This window comes from Mugil cephalus, chromosome 3 (genome assembly GCF_022458985.1).
Source record: "Mugil cephalus isolate CIBA_MC_2020 chromosome 3, CIBA_Mcephalus_1.1, whole genome shotgun sequence".
NCBI lineage: Eukaryota > Metazoa > Chordata > Actinopteri > Mugiliformes > Mugilidae > Mugil > Mugil cephalus.
The window spans coordinates 9,674,590-9,693,819 of record NC_061772.1 but is presented as its reverse complement, the minus strand read 5'-3'; the positions used below and the strand labels follow the sequence as shown (position 1 = coordinate 9,693,819).

General features: G+C 42.2%; 1 protein-coding gene across 1 annotated transcript in view; it reads left to right on the top strand.

Annotated features, from left to right (window-relative positions):
- hipk3b (homeodomain interacting protein kinase 3b) overlaps positions 1 to 19,230 on the top strand; it is a 36,116-nt gene that overhangs the window by 11,238 nt on the left and 5,648 nt on the right. The window contains exons 3-15 of the mRNA XM_047579897.1: positions 7,710 to 7,833; positions 12,132 to 12,251; positions 12,755 to 12,841; positions 13,358 to 13,542; positions 13,636 to 13,795; positions 15,177 to 15,300; positions 15,399 to 15,520; positions 15,775 to 15,899; positions 16,180 to 16,347; positions 16,458 to 16,790; positions 16,880 to 17,026; positions 17,344 to 17,600; positions 19,086 to 19,225. Coding sequence (XP_047435853.1) covers positions 7,710 to 7,833; positions 12,132 to 12,251; positions 12,755 to 12,841; positions 13,358 to 13,542; positions 13,636 to 13,795; positions 15,177 to 15,300; positions 15,399 to 15,520; positions 15,775 to 15,899; positions 16,180 to 16,347; positions 16,458 to 16,790; positions 16,880 to 17,026; positions 17,344 to 17,600; positions 19,086 to 19,225 — 2,092 coding nt within the window. The remainder of the gene's footprint in view (positions 1 to 7,709; positions 7,834 to 12,131; positions 12,252 to 12,754; positions 12,842 to 13,357; positions 13,543 to 13,635; positions 13,796 to 15,176; positions 15,301 to 15,398; positions 15,521 to 15,774; positions 15,900 to 16,179; positions 16,348 to 16,457; positions 16,791 to 16,879; positions 17,027 to 17,343; positions 17,601 to 19,085; positions 19,226 to 19,230) is intronic.

The window sequence follows — 19,230 nt, the reverse complement described above, 5'->3', positions numbered from 1 at the left end:
TCATGTTTCATGAGGATTTGATGTGAAACATTAATTAAGCTATCATCATGCCCCTCATTGAAACTTTACTCACATAACAATAACATGTCACCGTGTGGAGAACTACTCAAATGGAAATGTAGCGAAAATGTTTCAGACTTGGTTTCTGAATGTGGAGGAGAATGGACAAGAGTTTATCAGCAGCAATCAGACCGAGCTGTTATAGTGAGCAGCATTTACATGGGGTTTGAATAATTCTCAATGCCTGCACAGTGAGGCGGTGGAGTAGTATGCCTTTCAGAGAATTAATACTGTTAAGGGAAATGGATGCAAAAGAGCGCTTAAGGTCTCTCTCTGAATTTGCATTTACTGTAGTTGTTCTCCCCGTGTAACGTGAAAAGATAGGACTGTGCATTAGACGACAGGACTTTGGCTACATTCTCAGCAATAGTTTGATACATGCAGTGGAAAAACGCTTTTCAGTTCCCGTTAATTTCTTTCTATTTTCATCCCTCACATTCATTGAGCGTTTTTATGAATGCTCTTATGTGACTGTAAATACACTTTATTTCAGGATGTTGCTCGAAATAGAACTGTCATACTTTGCTGTTGTTGAGGAGGAAGTGAACACTCTGTAGTGATACTCTGTTTTGAAGCTCTGTCAGCATTGAGCTTTGGTGACCAGCAGTTTTTCCCACAAGTCTTGTATGATGTTGTTGTATTTTCATGCAACACGCATCAATGCCGCTGCTGATTTGAGTGCAGACAGTGACAATAAGGGTGTCTCTGTACACATCAGTCGCAGGAGATTGAATTTGCCTTCAGCAAGAAAACAGGAGAAATGTAAAATTAGTTTTTTTAAGTTGTTAAATTTTGCCTATAGTTTAAGGGTTAGATAGGACAGATAGACATAGTATCTAAGAACAGCGCAATATTTAATACAGTCTGGGAGATCTATCGCTCTAGGCCTTCAGTTTGTCTTCAGATTGGAGTACAGATTGAGATCAGCTCTTCATCCTTAGCAGCTCTTTGGCTGTTGTTGTTGTGTGTTCAGGATTGCGGTCCTGCTGAATTTTAAGATATCGTCCAAGGAATTTTGAAGCATTTGGCTGAGTCCGAGTGTACACATGCTCCTTTGTACCTCTGCATTCATCTTTGGAGTCCAGTCTGCATTTAAATCTGTAATAAGTTCAAGTGTACCCATTCCAGCCATAAATGCTCAAGTTATAACGACGCTTTTACTATGTTTGTGCTGTAAAGGTGTTATGCTTTAGGTGTCAAGCTGTTCGTCTTTTTCCTCAACCCTTTTCTCTTTTGACCATTTTCCTGCAGGGGGATTTTTATCTCACCGGTTGCTTGAACTTTGTTCTGCAACTTTACCATTTTCTTTTTAGCAGAGTGCAGACTGGCCTTTATGCATGCGAGGCGTACCAGGGGTTTGTTTCTTGTGGTAATTCTCTGAAATCATAGCTGTGAAGTCTTAACAAGGAAACATACTGGCTAGCTGTGCAGCCATGAATCTTTGTTTTCTTTTCATCAGAACATTTCTAGTTTTCTTGTTTGTTGTTTTGTACGTATTTTTTTTTTTTTTTTACAATCAACCTAACTGAGTCTTTTCTCAAATATGAGTTGAATAGTGTCTTCCAGTTGAAAGGGATTTTTTTCTCCTATCCCCTAAAAAGGGTTAATGTAACCCTTTTTATATCTAACTGTTTAAACAACCATTGCCAATTAAATATTTAACCAAGTCAAGTGTCCCATTACTTTTAAAGTCTGCTGATTTCAGCAGTATGAGTATACAAAGACTGCACCTCACAGATGGTCAATATTGACATAGACCTAGTCAAATTAAAGTTGGTTCTTAAAAGTTGAATCATTTTATTTCAAATTGCATGTGCTGAAGCACAGAGTCCAACAAACTCCCACAAAGTAACTGAAGTAACTGACAAAAAATGTACAATTTGGATTATATATTGAATATTTTTGCCGCTTACATTGTGCCATAATTGTATCATAAGCTGTAAAGCTGTAGACTTAATAATGGACTGCATATTTTTGATTTTGAGTCAGTTCTCTTGCAGTGTCAAAGTTGTTATGATGACAAAGGACCGGTTAAATAAAAAGAAGAGGTCTGTTAAAATGACCCTCTGGTTTGTACCCTTTCAGAGACAAGAATATGCAAAGCATACTGTGAGGGAACAGCATTGCTGAGGATGAGAGTGGAGGGTTGCTTAAAATAGCTCATGGGACTCCAGCCAGTGTGCTTTGACTTCTATAGATGGTGAACCACATAGGCAGCCAGAATGAAATAAGGACAGCTTGAAATACTAGAGAGCTCTGACTTACTCCTGTCAAGGTCAACCAGCTTAACAACATCAGCTGTTTTAGTTTGCATTTGTCAATTTCCATTTGGTTTTTCTGCACAGTATGTGATATTGGTTGCTGGATACTTCAAGTCTATCGTGCAGTCCAACCAATAAGTTTGACAGATACACCAGCTGCTTCCACAATCACAACAATTTGGCCCGTGGCCACTTGTGTGCCACCCTTGTGTGCAGTCAGCTAAACAGGAGATCTCACACCTCCAAGGTATAAATGACACCTTGACTTCCTTCATTAATGTTCACATATATTATTCATCAATTTGCAGACATGAAAGAAAATAAAGAGCTTAAATCACGTAGTTTTGTTATTCCTGTGTCAGCTCATTTTAATTTATTTTTGTACAACTTTGTAACTCAGTCCAAAAAGGAAGATGGTTGGAATGATTCAGACAGATTTAACTTTAAATGGAAATAGGACATAGTGGTCAACTCTAGGTCTCCACAGTAGACCAATAAATCTATAAGACCATAAGTAGGCCATTCTCCTAGCCACACACAGGATATTTGGACTAAGACGCTAAGACCTCTGGGTTACCTTAACCCTAGAAAGTATGTCTGCAAGCAAGTAATCCTCCAAATATTTTTGTGTGTGAGAACTTGGGGCAGACACGCATCTTTTCTTTTACGAAGTGCCAGCGAGTCTACTAGCACACTAGTGTGTTTGTGTGGCTATTGTTTCTTCACTACATCAGAAAATGTGAGCGTGTTGTTTTTAGCTGACATCGATGCTTTTATCTATTGATTCTACTCTTAAGATTTTAAGTGTTTCTACTTAACCTAATGCTGGATGTGAAGCTACTCCCTTCATAAGATCTGCCTTGTGTGGACGTGCCATCTTTCATGACTAAGGCCAAGTACCCGACAAATGCATGTGAAGATATTTTCTTATTGAGAATGTAAATTGCTGATAGTTCGCACTATTTAGAATAGTGCTGGTGAATATCAGGCCTATGTAAACAGTGTGTGTAAGCACGCAGTAAATGTATTTGTGTTTGAATTATATAACTGTCAGAATTCATTTCACATACATCGTTCATCAAGTGGGATTCGCCGTCTTTTGGACTTGCCAAAGAGTGTTTTGGTATTCCACTTAGCATTGCTCCTCTACTACACATACCCCGAGGCATGTGGTCTTGTCATTGTCAGCCCAAAATATGTTTTTTGAAACCGATCTCCAAATACTTTGTTTTCCACCTGAACTGGAAAGCAGCTTCTGTAAACTCCGGCTCCATTTCAGCGTATTGAGTGGTTTACATTTGTACAATGTGTCTAATGCCTTGTATACTTAATCTAAGGTCTGGGAAGATCAGAGTGCAAGTGTCCCTCCACTCTGTGCGGCACTGCCTCTGTGTTCCACTGAATAATGCAGGATGCTTTGAGAGAGTGTGGAATTACAGTTCCTGGAAGAGGCGTGCAGTGAGGCGTCATTCTTTCACCATTTTGTAACCATGTTGTCAGTGTTGTTTTGGCTTGCGCCGACTGCGCCGTAGCCCAAATGAGTTTCCCTGTCTGTGAAAGGCCTGTGTGAGCATGCAGTGGCAATGACCACCATCCCCACGCACTGTGTAGCCACCCTCATTTGCCGTTGTGCATGTGAGCTATTCATATGCCACTTAAGACTCGGTTCTTCCCTTTCCCACAAAGCAGGGTGGAGACTATTTCTGCAGTGTGAGTTATTGGCCATGGATTGGAAATAGAGTTCCCTTCTCTTCTCTGCTCTCCTCCAAAGAATAATACTTTTGTAGACACAAATGTTTAGAAGGAAAGTTGTTGAGGTGAAACTTGTGAATCTCTGTGCACTAACTCGATGTGTGAGTGTCTAGCCTAGATTAACAAAAATACTGGAAGTGGAAGAAATGAAAGCTACATCTAATTCAGTTTGTGTGAAAGCCCTTTGTTGTTGCTCCAAAGCAGAGGGAGATATAATTTAACTCTGTTGTAATATTAAAGTTGACATTTTTGAATAATTCCACGCCCAGATAGAGTCCATGGCCAGATCGAATATTAGGAAGCAAAAGACAACTTATTTATGATGTTTGATTACTGGATGGATCATGTTTGTGTTGTTCTACAAACCCGGCATATCCTAAAGCCTTTCATTCTTTGTGGAAAACAATGAAGTGCGGAATGAAAGAAGAGATAGCAGCTGTTTGAGGTGAAGAAGCAAACTGATCAAGGAGAATCTTAATGCCATTAGTCAAAGTACAGTAAAGTATAATGTCAATCTCATACCATTGCTCCAGCCTGTTTGGGTTTAATTTTGTGATCGCTGCTGAATATCATAGCTGCAATGTGTGCAGGTTATACTTGGCACAGTGGCGTGAGCGCGCTGTTACTGCTGTGCTCAGCATTGTGCATTAGGGTGTGTTAGTTGATGGTTTCCATTAAAGATGGGCCAACAACCAATGCAGAGTTTGTTGTTCTGCAATGACCTCGCCACGTCCAAATGTCACACCTGGCAGGGGGTCAGCCAAAACGAAATAAATCTCTTTAAATAAAATTTAACTTGGCAGTTGTATTCAGAAATTGTACTTCTTTTCAACTTAATGACCTGCGCCTGTAAAATTGCTTTTTGCTCGGTGATGGAAAAGTTGAAATGCTAGAAGTGAGCTGTGAACGGGAGAATGTGTCGAGAAAGAACATCTGACTATACTGCTAGCTGACGCAGAAAGCTCTTTGAAGATGTGTCTTTTCCCCCTGTGCTGCCTCTGATGGTGTACTTCACAGATGCAGTAAGACATGAGGCTCTGTGGAAACCTTTGAGGGTGTGAGGAGAAAGTGATATTGCAGAGAACTCACTCATACTTATTCATTTTCAGTCAGCATTAGTATCACTCAAAAGACCTAATCTACACCCGGTTGTCTTGGGTCAGTGGAAAAACGTGTTCAGCCTTTACTTATTAGATGCATTACGAGCATATGTTGGGTTTGGATCACAGTCTTTTGAAATCTGGCTATGACTCACCAGGTCATTGCATATGATAATTGCCATAGTCTGACCTTGCATTAAACTTTATCACCGTCAGTTTAGTGTGTCTGCAGTGTATCTGAAATGTGCTGACCGAGTACTTTTTATTATCATTCGTCTACAAGTTTGAGCCTAGCCTTCTACATCGGTTCCTCCACCGTCTGTGTACACTACTAGTCCATCACCTTGCCTTTTGTTGTACCTGCCCGTTTCACCCGGGGCTGTTGCACATGGCATTGAACAGTCACGAGGCATCTGCCCCTCTCGCGTTCACTGGCCCGACAGCTTGTACGTCATATCCTCTGGATAGAAAACAGATTTGGTTTCATAGGAGGGCAGTGAGCCTTGAGTTGTGTTGATTAGGACGGAGCCGTGCAACCCTGGCAACATCCACTTATCCCACAAACCAAAGGAGCGAGGCCTGCTGTTTTCCATTTTGCTCCATTTATTTCAGTGTGTCATTGTACGTGTTGCACTGGTATTGTGCGTTCAGAAAGGAAAGGAAGTAACAAAAGCATGTATAGAAAACGGCACAATACAACTGTCCTCTGTGTACCCAAGATCACTTTGTGCTTTAATCTGTAATAAACAAATGAGAACACAAGGTGATTCATGAATGTTCAGGATTTATTTATTTATTTATTTTTCTGGATTTCTGTGTGATTCCTCTCTAGGTTGACACTACTATCTTATTTTATGTATTCTTGTACGGCGCAAGATTTAGCATCTTTACAAGTGTTAACTTTGCTATCAGAAATGAAATTCTACAACCCACAGTCAGTCCCAGACACCCACATTGAAAAAATAATAATAATATCCAACCATATGAAGCTGCTTGCTTTGGCGGTTGCAGGAGGCAAGAGCAGCCTTTTTTTTCCCGGTAAAAAGGCTGCCCTCTAACTTCCTGATCTACGATGCCTGCATTGTACTTAGAGTATATTTTCTATATCACCCCTGCGTCATATGGAATGCAAGAATGTGTTGATATGCGACTCCTCTTTCCACTAGGGAAAACCATTTCCTTATAAATAGGACATGCCTGTGAGGCTGAAATGGTTGGTATGACTGCCTGGTTGGTTTTCTGATGCTATGTCGTCTACGGGACCAGCTGTTGCCTGCATTTGTTTTCGCTGGCTTGTGATAAAGTTGTCTAAAACTTAATTTAGCCGGCCTTAGGTTTGCTGTTGCTGTCCATATGTCCAACATGCTTTAGACCCATATGGCTCCAAAGACGTCATAGAGAAGTTGACTACTAGAGCTCTTTAAATACCTTCAGTCTGAAGGAGCACGATTGCCTCAGTTGGCATGTCGAGCTTTGAGGAAGAGCAAACTTAGGGTGCCACTTCAGGAGACTCTCTTGACATAAGATCTCCAGTCACTTTTTAGACTATTTCCAGCCGTTGGTTTGTTTCATGTTGATAAATGGTTTGTAAAGGTTATGACTTGTGTATGTGCTGAACGGAAGTGATATGTATCTCCATTACTCAAGTTTCTCACTGTTACAATCTTAGGACTGAGTTATATTGAGCACTAGTGTCATCTGTGTAGGCAGTATATTTATATGTATTCTATTGATAGTATTATAAAGAATATTGTTGAATTACTCCTTGATGATCCCTCACCATTTCAGCCATTATTACTTCTCCGTGATCTGCCCCTATTAAGACATTATTCTCCATTGAAATCTCCATTTAGTATAGGCAGTCTGCATGTGAGATGCTCCTTGTGTCTTATTGATTTTAATGAACTTAGAGGCCAGGACTGTAAAGAAAGGCTTGTAACAGACAAACGAGCTGTGAATAGTACACACTGTCAAATTTATAGGCTCTGTGGTGTGTTCTAAACACACAGTTCTTGACCATCGGCATGAGTTACCTATATTGGTGCAGGCAGACCTGCGTCACCACTAGCCTTTCCTTTGATGTCGTATTACAGTTCTGTTATGGAAGAGTACCACTGAGCCAGCAAGTAGGCGAGGTGACTGTCCTCTTTATTTTCTATCAGCCTAGAGCAGATACCAGAGCCTGTCAAAGCCCTTATCCCAGCCTGGCTGACCTGCTAACCCACTGGCACAGCCTGCTGATGCTTGGCAACTCACACTGGCTTACTAGTCTCTTGGCACCGTTGCACACGTACCACACAATCTCATCTGACTGGCCATCATCAGGAATTTCACGACATTGCTAAAAATCATTGAGCATTGCCCAAGACAGCAGCTTAAAGAACCGAAAGCAAGACATAAATGAGCAGTGACATTGAGGAGAAAATAAAAATAGTCCTGCTTTAAAGGGTATTCAGAAAGAAAAGCTGATGATTTATTTAAAATGCTCATGTCTCTCATTGTCAGCTAACACTTGTGTTTGTTGTCATCTCCACAGGGCTCCAGAGATTATTTTGGGATTGCCGTTTTGTGAAGCCATAGACATGTGGTCCCTGGGTTGCGTGATAGCTGAACTTTTTCTAGGCTGGCCTCTTTACCCCGGGGCACTGGAGTACGACCAGGTAACAACTTTCTTCTCCATCCCTCCTTTGTGCCTCCTTTTATGCTTTCCTTTCTGATTTCCATGTAACTCCTCCAGCATCTCCCCACTTCTTTGAACTCCTATGACTCACACTCTCCTCTGCACTGTCTCTACATGGAAATATTTTTTTTTTCTCCAGGGCTCCTTTTTTTTTTGGTAGGCTTTTCCCTCCATTGAAGTTTTACCATTTCATACCACCATGTCCGTCTTCTCATTCTCTCCATTCTTTTACTCCAAGATTTTCCATTTATGCAAACCCACAGAGACGTGTGTTCTGTCCCTTGGTTTTTTAGTTTACATGCAATTCAGCTTTCTATTACAGACCTCTTACAGACTTCTTACTCACCGTTGAATTTCTTGTAGTGAAAGAGCCTCTGTTACGTTTGCCTGAATTTCCCAGTGTCAAATGCTGTCCAAAACCGACTTTTGGATAGATCGTATAATCGATGACATGAGTTACATCAGTTGTCGCACCATGTACTTTCCTCCCCAATTACGCTGTAATTACTGCAAGCTTTTACAGTAAATAGTGACTGGCAGCGCTGGCCATTAATGTTAATCAAATTAATAACAGAATATAGTGAACACCAGCTTTCATAACTAGGCCCACTGCATGGATATGATATGATTTCCTCATTTATTGATTTCAACATATGCCATGAGATTTAGGCCTAATGTTATCAAAAGGGTATTGTTTGTATGCATCAGAGGAAACCTCTGAGGTTTATGGAATTAAAAACTCAAGCATAATTACTCGCTGAAAGAAAGACTATGAGAGATAGTCGCTCGTTCAGAGAAAGAGACAGATGCCTCTGGGGATTTACAGTAAATAAAATTTGTGTAGTTTGCACTCAATTTTTGGTGATCCACCCACCATAACAGATTTGTATTAACTAGTGTCCGTGCCAGTGAGCAGAAGGACATATTATTGTGATTGATGGTACGTCTATTAAAGGCCACTGAATGCCTGCCCCTCCCAGTGGATGGCAGTGTCTTCCCAGGCCTAGACTGATCTGGGCTTATGCTGAGCGGCTTTCCCCTGCCCCAGAGCCGTATCTGCTCCAAGCCTGCCCGCAGAGCCTCAGTCAGATTCTTCACTGTCCCTACATTACAGCACCATCTGCACTGTGCACTCATGGCAAAGTATTTTTATGCCCAGGCATCATTTTTCACTCTCCATAGGGCCGAGAAGGGAGAGATAACTCAACACCTCCGAAAGAGATTTGACTTAAGCACAACAGCGCCAGTCTAAATATGATTAATCTGTTTTTGTAGGAGCCAGTCGGGATGTCGCAAAGCCGCTTATAGTTATCTGGGGGGGAACCTCCTCAATTTAGTACGGGACTGCTTGAAGCTGATGGGGTGATGGGGGCGCATGTGATAACTAAGGAGGTTAGCATACTGTAATCAGAGAGGGTGAGAGACAATGAAATAAAAAGCAAGATAACAGGTGTAGAAACCACTCTATTTCAATTAGCGACTAAATTTGAATCCAAATTCAATGCAAACACTGGTGTGGCAAACAATGTTGGTTTAATTTAATGGAGAAAAGCAGTTGAAGTTAATACCCGTCTTAAAGTTTGTCAGATCGAACACTAATTAATCATTTTTATGCTCTGGATAGTCTCTGTAGTGATTCCCCTGAAATCCCCTTTTTTCCCTGAAAAATACTTTAAATGTGACTGGTGCTGTTGTGACTGGACCTAACTGTGCTATTACACCATCTTTTTCCAAACTTGCCCACTGGTATAATCGGTTCCTCTTTTAGTTATTGAATTGACAAAGGAACTGGCAAACCAACCACTGCAGGGACAATTAGGTGTGGTTTAAATTTTCCATTTCAATTTCAATGCACGTCAATGGTTTAAAATACCACCCCAGCCATCTAAACTTGTTTAATTACAAAGTTATCCAGATTGAAAATAATTGTTAAACCTAACAAAAAGAAAATGCTTGTTTCTTTTTCACTCCACGCCAAGAGTTTTATGATTACTTCCTACTTTCAGACCCAGTCTACACGAGTGATCATTTATTGACTTCTACAACTGAAACAAAATGAAAGGTCTGAAAGGTTGAAGAAATGGATAATTCTACATGTTCTCTCCTTGTGTTAAATGAGCAGTAAACAGCTTAGCAGCTGAGTCCTAGTGAGAGGTGTCACCCCGGGGTCACAGGTTGAGTTTGCTGGAGTTGACTGAGCCGCCACTGCCCCCCTTCCTTCCCCTTTTCTTCTTATCTTTCTGCATGGGGTCCTGTTCCATCCCACACAGCATATTGTATTTATAACTCTGGCCCCTCCTCCAGCCCCCTCCCCCTTCCTTACCTCATCCCCTAGTCACACCGTCTTTTATTTCACTAGTGTATGAGGCTGCTCATCTCTTCTGATCTGACAAATCATCGTTACAAAGGTACCAAGTGGTGTAACTACAGTAGTCCATGCACACAACGCTAGAGCAAAGTAAAAAGTGCTTGTTGATTTGTCCCCTCAGGACTTAGCTGGCAACCCAGAGAATATGTAAGAACTGGAGGATAATGTGTTGATGAAAGAAAAAAAAGATCCGGGTTATTTAGGGTTAGAAATGTCAAGGCTGTAGAAGGAATTATCCTCTTTGTAAGCTGGTACAAACTGAACCACAAATATGAAACACATTTGCTGTACTCTAGTCAAGTAGGAGGCCATGTGTGCGTGATTCTAGACCGAGATTCATTTTGATTTATTATGGTCAAGAGTGGCATTGAAATACACCATCTATGGTGTGTACTGTTATGTCATAAAATAAAGGCTTCCTGTCTGCTCCACAGCAGGCCCGGGCTCGCTAGATAGTTGTTTTGTGAAGCCTTAGCTTTGCAACACTGATCTCACTGGTTTGAGCTCGCTGCAGAGACACGCCTTCAAGGAAAAAATAAGGGTTTCCCGTCACAAGAATTTTCCTACCCACACACATTGGCGTTGTTTGTCTGTTGCTGTTTACATGATTTTACACTCCAGCTACAGTGTATTGTGGACATGACAGAAGGGGAGTCTCGCCAATGTATTTCAGGGTGCATTTTGTAAGAATCACCACTTTCAGTTAATCCTTCATTATGTTATGAATGGCAGTTTATAGTGTGCAAGACAGAAACCGAAGAAATGGAGGGAGATGGTTAATGTTCCTAAATCAACCTCTGTTGTAAACATGACACGAAAGAGTGGTTCCAAGACAGGCATGTAAATGGATCGCCGCACAATAGCTGAATGTTAGGGGATCTCCACCGCTCCATCATAATCTCTTGACGGATCTGATTACATTTACTGTGCATCAACAATCCCAATGACTGCAGTGTTTTATCACGACCTCATGTTTAGCCAGCTACCATGAGCAAACGGTCCCACCCACACAGACACATTGCAGCTTTTGCACCTCGGTAGCAAACTGGTATAAGCTAATGCACAAGAATCACACTTTTCAGGGAGACGAGCCTGAAGTTCAGCAAAAAGTACAACAAAAATCTTCACTGCACAACATGTGTAAAATGCGTAGTACAACCGTGACATATGATTTAAGGAGTGAGGGAGGACAATTAACTTTAGTATTATAGAAATATGATCAGCTTTTAAATGCTATTAATTAATGTATAGGCATGTCTTCATGGTCTTTCTGCCATTGTAGCTCTCTGCTCTCTCTTTGCTTCTTAGCCACACTGAATCTCTAATGATTGTTGTTCTTTGCACTTGGGTGCGATTGACGTCAGCTGGGCTTCTCACTGCTCTCCTCTCATAAACCTGCATATGACATTCTTGCTCTACAGCGTGTGACTGACAAGCGTCGTTTCCCAGGAAAGCATTTGGCAGTGGGGTCATAAGAACTCCGCTATCGGACCTTACACGAACAGGCCCCGAGATCTCTCAGAGATCGTCAACACGCGCTACACACATTACAGGGGTCTAGACATTTCTCAGGAATGTGACATTTTTATGGTCTCTGCACCTGTCCACGCTACGCACACACCAGCACACAGTAGCTGCGAGGGACTTGATAGTGTGATGTCACTTGAATGACCCTGTAAATTATCAGCCCCGTGGTGATATGTTGGTTTTGAACAGAGTGTGACAGAGAAACATTCACTGCGACGTGTATAGAATGGAGATAAAGTTTGGCAGTTTAATACAAAATGATACTTCAGAGCATTTTAATTCTCAGTTAAACCAACCACAGTTAACTTTTTCTTCAGATAAAATATGTATTTATTTTGTTCACTTTCTGTTTTCTCCTTCTCTTCTCTCCTTATGTCCAATAGATTCGCTACATTTCTCAGACACAAGGTTTGCCTGGAGAACATTTACTGAATGCGGGGACAAAGACAGCGCGGTTCTTTTGCAAAGAGTCCAACTCACCTTATGCAGCATGGAGACTAAAGGTGAGACTTTTTCAAAACAACGCTTTTCTACCTTTGTTTTATCATAACCTTAAAGACTTGGACAGACTTTAATGATCCACAGGGGAAATTGCTTGGTCATAGTAGCTTAATTGTTACAAAAAGATGAGCTGTTAAAGCGGTAACCCAGACGGGGAATATTTTCTTCTTTGCTTTGTGCAAACAATTACAATTATTGGAACTGCAGTTATTTTAGTTTCTTCTTAAGAAGATGACTCTCCTGAAGTAAAATAGAAAATGCATAGAGATAGTGAAAGTCAATAGGAAGTCTACCGGCTGCGCACTAATATTGCACAAATGACAGATGTGCTACATTTTGGTTTCCTGACTCATACATTTTCACCCCAATTTGCTATTTGTAATAATTACAAAGCAATTTTATAGGAACATGCTGTTAAAATTACACCGTAGGAATGAATGAATGTGACAACTTCTTTACTAAATTCATATCTTGAATTCTCACTAAACATTTTCTTGCCCTCTAGTCAACGGATGAGCATGAGACAGAGACGGGAATGAAATCAAAGGAAGCAAGGAAGTACATCTTCAGCTGTTTGGATGACATTGCGCACGTATGTACAGCTGTTTCAACCACAGCGTTGTTAGCAGGACGTCAGAGGAAGTTCACCATGATATGTTTAGAGATTGCAGGTCTGTACGAGAGGATGGAAACCCACAAGCTCTATGAAGAGAGTGGGGCATACGCATGTTATTACTGTCAAAGAAAAGGCGGCCGCTTAGATCAACTTCCCATCATTTACATCAGTAAAGTGTTAAGCATCAGCTAAGCTAAAAAAAAAAAACACACACACAATCCGACTTTACTCATTCAGAACAGACCACAGGTGGAAATTCCCTCAGTGACTGTCAAAACTTATTCAGGTCTGTACTTTTTAAAAAAAAAAAAAAAAAAAAAGTCAGATAAGTTTCTTGTGAATAGATCTTCCCCACCTGTCGTTCTTTGGAAACAGGTGTTGTACAAAAAGGTTTTGATACATCCCACACAGAGAACATAGTAATGCAACATTTACCCTTTAAGTTATTGTGTTTATTTTGACAGGTCATCTTAACCTGTGTTTGTATTCCAGGTGAACTTGATGATGAACCTGGAAGGTTGTGACTTATTAGCGGAGAAAGCAGACCGCCGCGAGTTTGTGAGCCTGCTGAAGAAAATGTTGTTGATTGATACAGAAGAGAGGGTTGCCCCGGCCGAAGCTCTCATCCACCCCTTTGTAACGATGCAACACCTGCTTGACTTTCCCCATAGCAACCAGTGAGTCCGCTTTGCCCTAGATTTTCAGAGATCTTGTCGTTTCGGCCCACCGCACAACTTGAACTTTTCATGTCGATTTCGCTTCGTCCGCAGTGTCAAGTCATGTTTCCACATCATGGATGTTTGCTGGACTCGTCCAAATGCGTATGAGGCCGCCAACCGAAACAAAGGTCCTTTCGTCAGACCTGTAAATACAACCGCTGCTGCCTCAGCTAACCACCCTTTTAGCAAGATGACTGCTGTCCATGCTCAAGTAAGTCATCCACTGTGTATTTTAATACACTTCTGTCACTTTTGTCGTACACATAGTAGCCATCAGATCATAGAATTTCAATGTTTTAAATCATATACACCAAAGCACTAACAAGATTATGTTTGTTCTGCTCCTTGAATTGGACATTTAAAAAAAAAAAAAAAAAAAAAAAATCAGCATGTGTGAGTGACGGAATAATCACAGATGGTGCAGGTCAATGACATGGGATGTGTTGTTCAGCTCGTTTTCTCCTGTCAAGACTGATCATGTAGACAGTTACCTTGCTTTTATTGCCTTTTTGTATGCCGACTTGCCCATCTTATTGCGTCCTAGTTGTCCCGCTGTCATGGCAACAAAATCACGTCATGTTTCTGAGGTCATGGCAACAGTGCAAATCAGTGTTGTTGCTGAGGAGAAAAGAGGAGCTGACCCTTTTTTTGGCTTTAGGTCTTTATAATGCAAAACACCTCAAAGTCTGTTTAAAAGCCATTATTCTATGGATGAAGAATTTAAAAAAAAAAATAGTGACATATTGCTTGAAACACAATATAATGGCGACTGCATTGTTCTCGTCAGTACATAAGATGCAATAATATCAGGAGTCTCTCATCCTTATCCACAATTGAAACCAACATCTAGTCACTTGCTCAGTAAATCATTTAGTAAAACGTCATGCCTTTTTTTTAGTATTGAACTTTTCAAAGGCTGCTTTGTGTTCACCGTCATGTGTGTGGGAGCTGGGCCACATGCAGGAGCCGTAGCAGAACAGTATAGTCCTAGTTCTTGTTATCCCCTAAATGTGATTATGCCCAGGCACGAGAGCAGCATGAGTGGTGAAGCGAAGGCACACACTCAACACTTTATCCCTTAGGCGTGCCTCGTAGAGTGAGTTCAACTTTTTTTTTGGACAATCTGACAATTGTCCAGCTTTAAAAACGAGCCTTGATGAGTATTTATAAATTGGTCAAAAGAGCGTTATCTTGCTGTAATTTGCCTGTCACATCACGAGCATCTCTGCGGAAGAAGACGTCAAACTATATGCAACGTGAAAAAAAAATGGTTTCATTTTCCAGCTTATCAGCTTGGTAAGCCAGAGGCCCTTGCATATGTTTTGATTCAGTAACCTCAGATATCTAACTCTTTTTCGTGGATTTGTGCTGTGATCTGCCACAAGTGAGCCGCTGTGTTCCGACTGCTAAGCCAGGGTTATGTTTAAAGTGAATGCTGAATACTCATATGATCTCTCAGTAGATTCCTGGGCTCTGTCTGGCTCCAAGACTTCTCTTGATAGATATGCCGCCACCTGCTGGTTGTTAAATGCTATTGCTAATTATGTGAATACATGAGAAAAGTCTAGTCAAGTCTGTTTTTCCTTTTTTAGGGGTTAGCTCCATCAGCACCCTCAGTGATGCATCCTGGGATACCACTGCAAACGGGAAGTGGTCAGTTTGGATGCAGCGAGTCATTTCAGCAAGCCCTCATTCTTTGTCCCCCAACCATCCAAGGTGGGACACGTCCATCTTTATTTCACATTTGTTATTATTTGTAGTGGTTAGAATGAATGTCTTGAGAGCCATGTATTTTTTATCCCCCCCCCTTGCAGGTATCCCCACCAACACAGCTAAACCAGCAGGCTACTCTGTTCGAATGGAGGCGTCTGTGCCTCCATTCACCCAAGCACCCTCAATCCAGCCCATACAAATCAGACCTGGAGTCATCACACAGGTGAGGGGGTGGCAGGAGAAGCCAGAGAATGTAGTCTGAAATTGAGGGAGAGCTTGACTTCATTGGTATTTGTAGATTAGGCAAATGTTTGGATGGATAAATGTCTTATTATTGTTATTATTAAGAGTTATTTATAACGGCAGAAACTATGAAGACAGCCAAACCACATTTTGAATGTGTAAATTGATGAATTACATCACTGGGGGGGAATTCTACAATTCTGCAACTGGTTTGCATCTATACACTCTCAACAGGCCTGGTCAAGCCGTGCACAGCAGATCTTGGTGCCCACTTGGCAGCAGGTGACATCGGTGCCCCCGCCACCAACCACTTTGGCGTCTGACACTGTGGCAGGCTCACAGAGACTGGGTGACTGGGGGTAAGACGTTTGTATACATTTGAGATTTTATAGCACAACATCTCTTGTCATGACATGTGTGTTAACATTCCATTCCATTTTCCACAGAAAAATATTCATCGTGCTTTATCGTTTAGTTGCTATGCGGTAGGAATGGGAGTGCTCCTCTAATGCAGCTTGCTTGCTCCCCTGAATGTTAATGATCAATGAGTCATACATGTCCTTTGACCGAGACTGTATTGTCAGTAATGGTGCTAAAGGCTTTTGGCACGATTCTCAATGTTTGGCTTTCTTATTGCAGGAAAGTGCGTCCCCATGGTAACCATTACAGCTCCATGATTGCACACCCTCAGCCGTTCTTAACCAACCAAATGACCATGTCCACCCACCAGCCAATAAACATCGGCATTGCACATGTGGTGTGGCCACAGCCCGCTGCCAATAAGAGAGCCAAGCCCTGTGTGAACAGGTATGTACACGACTTTCCTTCCTCCCTCATGAAAGCTGGGATACATTAACATGCACCAAAGGGCGCTTTCATTTTCTGAATGAGAGTATAATTTTCTGTTCTTTTTGCAGGGGCAGCAACATCTCCCAAAACACAAATATCCAAAATTTAACATGCCAGTCCCCAAAGATGGCCGATACAGCAAAGAATGTGGATGAGGTGGCGGAGGAGGAAGCCAGATGTCCGGATGAAGGGCACGCTGTCAGAGAGGAGCAGAGAACAGAGCGGGTGGAGGAGGATGACGAGGAGAACTGCTGTAAAGTGGAGCCAGACTGTGAGGAGCTTTCAGTTTCACAGGAGCAGCGGCATGCCATGGTGATCTCTGACCTGGCCAGCCCGACTGTTAGCGTCATCAGTATAAGCAGTGATGAGGAGGAGAGTGCACAAAGACACTCAATGGGAGAGTGAGTATTGTCTGCCGGGCTCCTCCTCGCATCATGTCTAAACTGGATTGAATTGAGTGATTGTCTAATGTGTCTCTCTCTGCACGCAGGTGTAAAGGCAACGCAGAATGTGAGGCGTGTCAGAGCACCGTCAGTATGGAGAGAGTCTGTTCTCTCAGCAGTCCAGATAGCACGCTCAGTACCAGCTCTTCAGCCTCAGCCCAGTCCAGCGCCTCCCCCTGCAAACATCCCAACAGGTGAGGTTAAGCCAGTGGATTTAGACAGCGCTGCTGCAGACAGGGTGTTTGTAGATTTTCAAATGTTCACATTGAAAAGGCCTTCGGTTATACCAAGATACATACACTGTTTTCAAAGAAGCAATAAGTAGTATTCTTATTAATTATTCACATTAAAAAAAGCCTTCAAAGGTTTTACTCTTTTACTACTACAAAGCGCAGACGCACTGACAGATGTTTTCATGGTCTGGCATTAGTTGCTGTACTGATACAGCGGTATCAGTAGTTTCAAGGCCAAAAATCTGCAAGTTCCCTCTTCATCTGTTGTCCCCTTGCAGCATGTCTGATGACGAACAAGAGAGCGGTTGTGACACAGTGGACAGCTCTCCTGCCTCGCACACCTCCGGTCACACCAACAGTCCCTTCGCAGAGCGGCGCTACATTGCAGACGGCAACCAGAACTGTGAGCCTCGTGTTGCGTGCGTTGCCCCAGAGACAGAGCCCAGCAAGCCAACAGTTCGTACTGTTGTGGTGCCTCCTATGCGGGTGCAGAACAACAACAACTCTGCTGCCAGTGAAATACCTGGCAACACAGGTAAGACTGGACACGTGATGCACTGGTGACACAATGTCCACATCCACCGTGTGCTAATTTTACTCTGACTTTGAGGTGACCTAATAATGTACTTTAGGCATCAAACCTACAGACTGCTTTGTTGAATACTTAAAACTGCTGAAAGTGACATTTCGCAGATTTTGTTCTGAAATCGAGGTGTCAGTGAAGGTTCTCCATTATCCAGGTCATGATATATCCAAAAAAAACATTTAAACTGGGGTGGGACAAACAGTCCCTCCCTCAACAACAGGTCAGTTTCTAGGCATTAATGGACATGAGTTGCACCAGTTTCTGCTTGTTCACAGAAACAAGTCAAGCAAGTTCCTGATGGATTATACCCACAGAGTTTCCAATTTCAGCCTCTAGCTTCCCACCAGTCCCTTAGAACTGAAACATCTTCTCTAAATCCTACAAGTCCAGTTGCCTTTTTTTTTTTTTTTTTTTAAAACACATTGTGGATAAACTAGAGGTGAGAATATAGTAGATGACAGGGCAGGGCTTTTCTTCCTCGGGCACTGTTGCTATGTGTCTGAAGTACTCTCAGACGGTGTTATCCACTCAGCCGAATAGCGAGCGTACGGCCGTGCTGGCTCAAAGGTCTAGTCACCACTGCTGCTGTCTGCTCCACAGGTCACATGGCTTGGGATTATGCTGTCTTAGTAGACCACAGAGGTTCTCACAGGTGATTATGGGCTACCTGCCCTGATGTATGCGCTCTGATCTCTGGAGTGGCTATTTGTTTGCTGTCGACACTTCTTACTCTGAGAGTCCCTTCTATCTGTGTGGATGTGCATTTCTTAAAATTACATTAGACATGCGTAATGACCCCAAAACATTTAATACCCTGAATAAAATACTCAAAACACAGATGTGGCTGTCCTAAAGAAAAGTTTAAAGGATATTTCTTTTCGGTGTTGGGTGGAATTACGCATGCTATATGTGGGCTTCATAACAGCTGTGGTCAGTGGGACACTGGGCGACGGCATTCATTTAAGAGCTACCTTTTTATAGGTCTTTTAAAGTGGAGGGTTCAACTGTAAATCCTCAGAAAATCATGCAGACTCATATTACCTCCCATGTCAAAGACCTCTCCCTTCCCAGCCTTGAAACTACTGCAACTAAAGCCCCTCATAAAAGGGCACGGCTTACTATTCTGGTGCTGCCAGTTGTATTTATAGTCGACGATCTGACCCTGCTATAAGCTCTACGTTACAAAGCCCTCCCCTCACCCTAAAACATCTATTTATAAACATCTACATCAGAGAACACCCAACTGAAGTCACTGAGGAGCCCACACAACCTCCTGCCACACATGTTGCCTTTTTTGTGGTTGTAGTTAGTTACAATCTGAGGCTCAATCTTTTTTTTTTCTTGTGATGTTACATCATGATATGGATTTCAGGGCACCCCCGCCTCCGTGTTTACACATCTCCGTCTCTGTTCTCTTCACATGACCTCCTTCAGTCTTAGAATCTTCATGCCAGTCCAAAGGGCGAGGCATTCCTGGGCGACAACATCACCACTCCACTCCCCTCCTCAACAGGCCACAGAAAATCACCCCTGCATTCCAGCCCCAGCAACAGCAGCCTATTGGCTTTGGGCAGGTGAG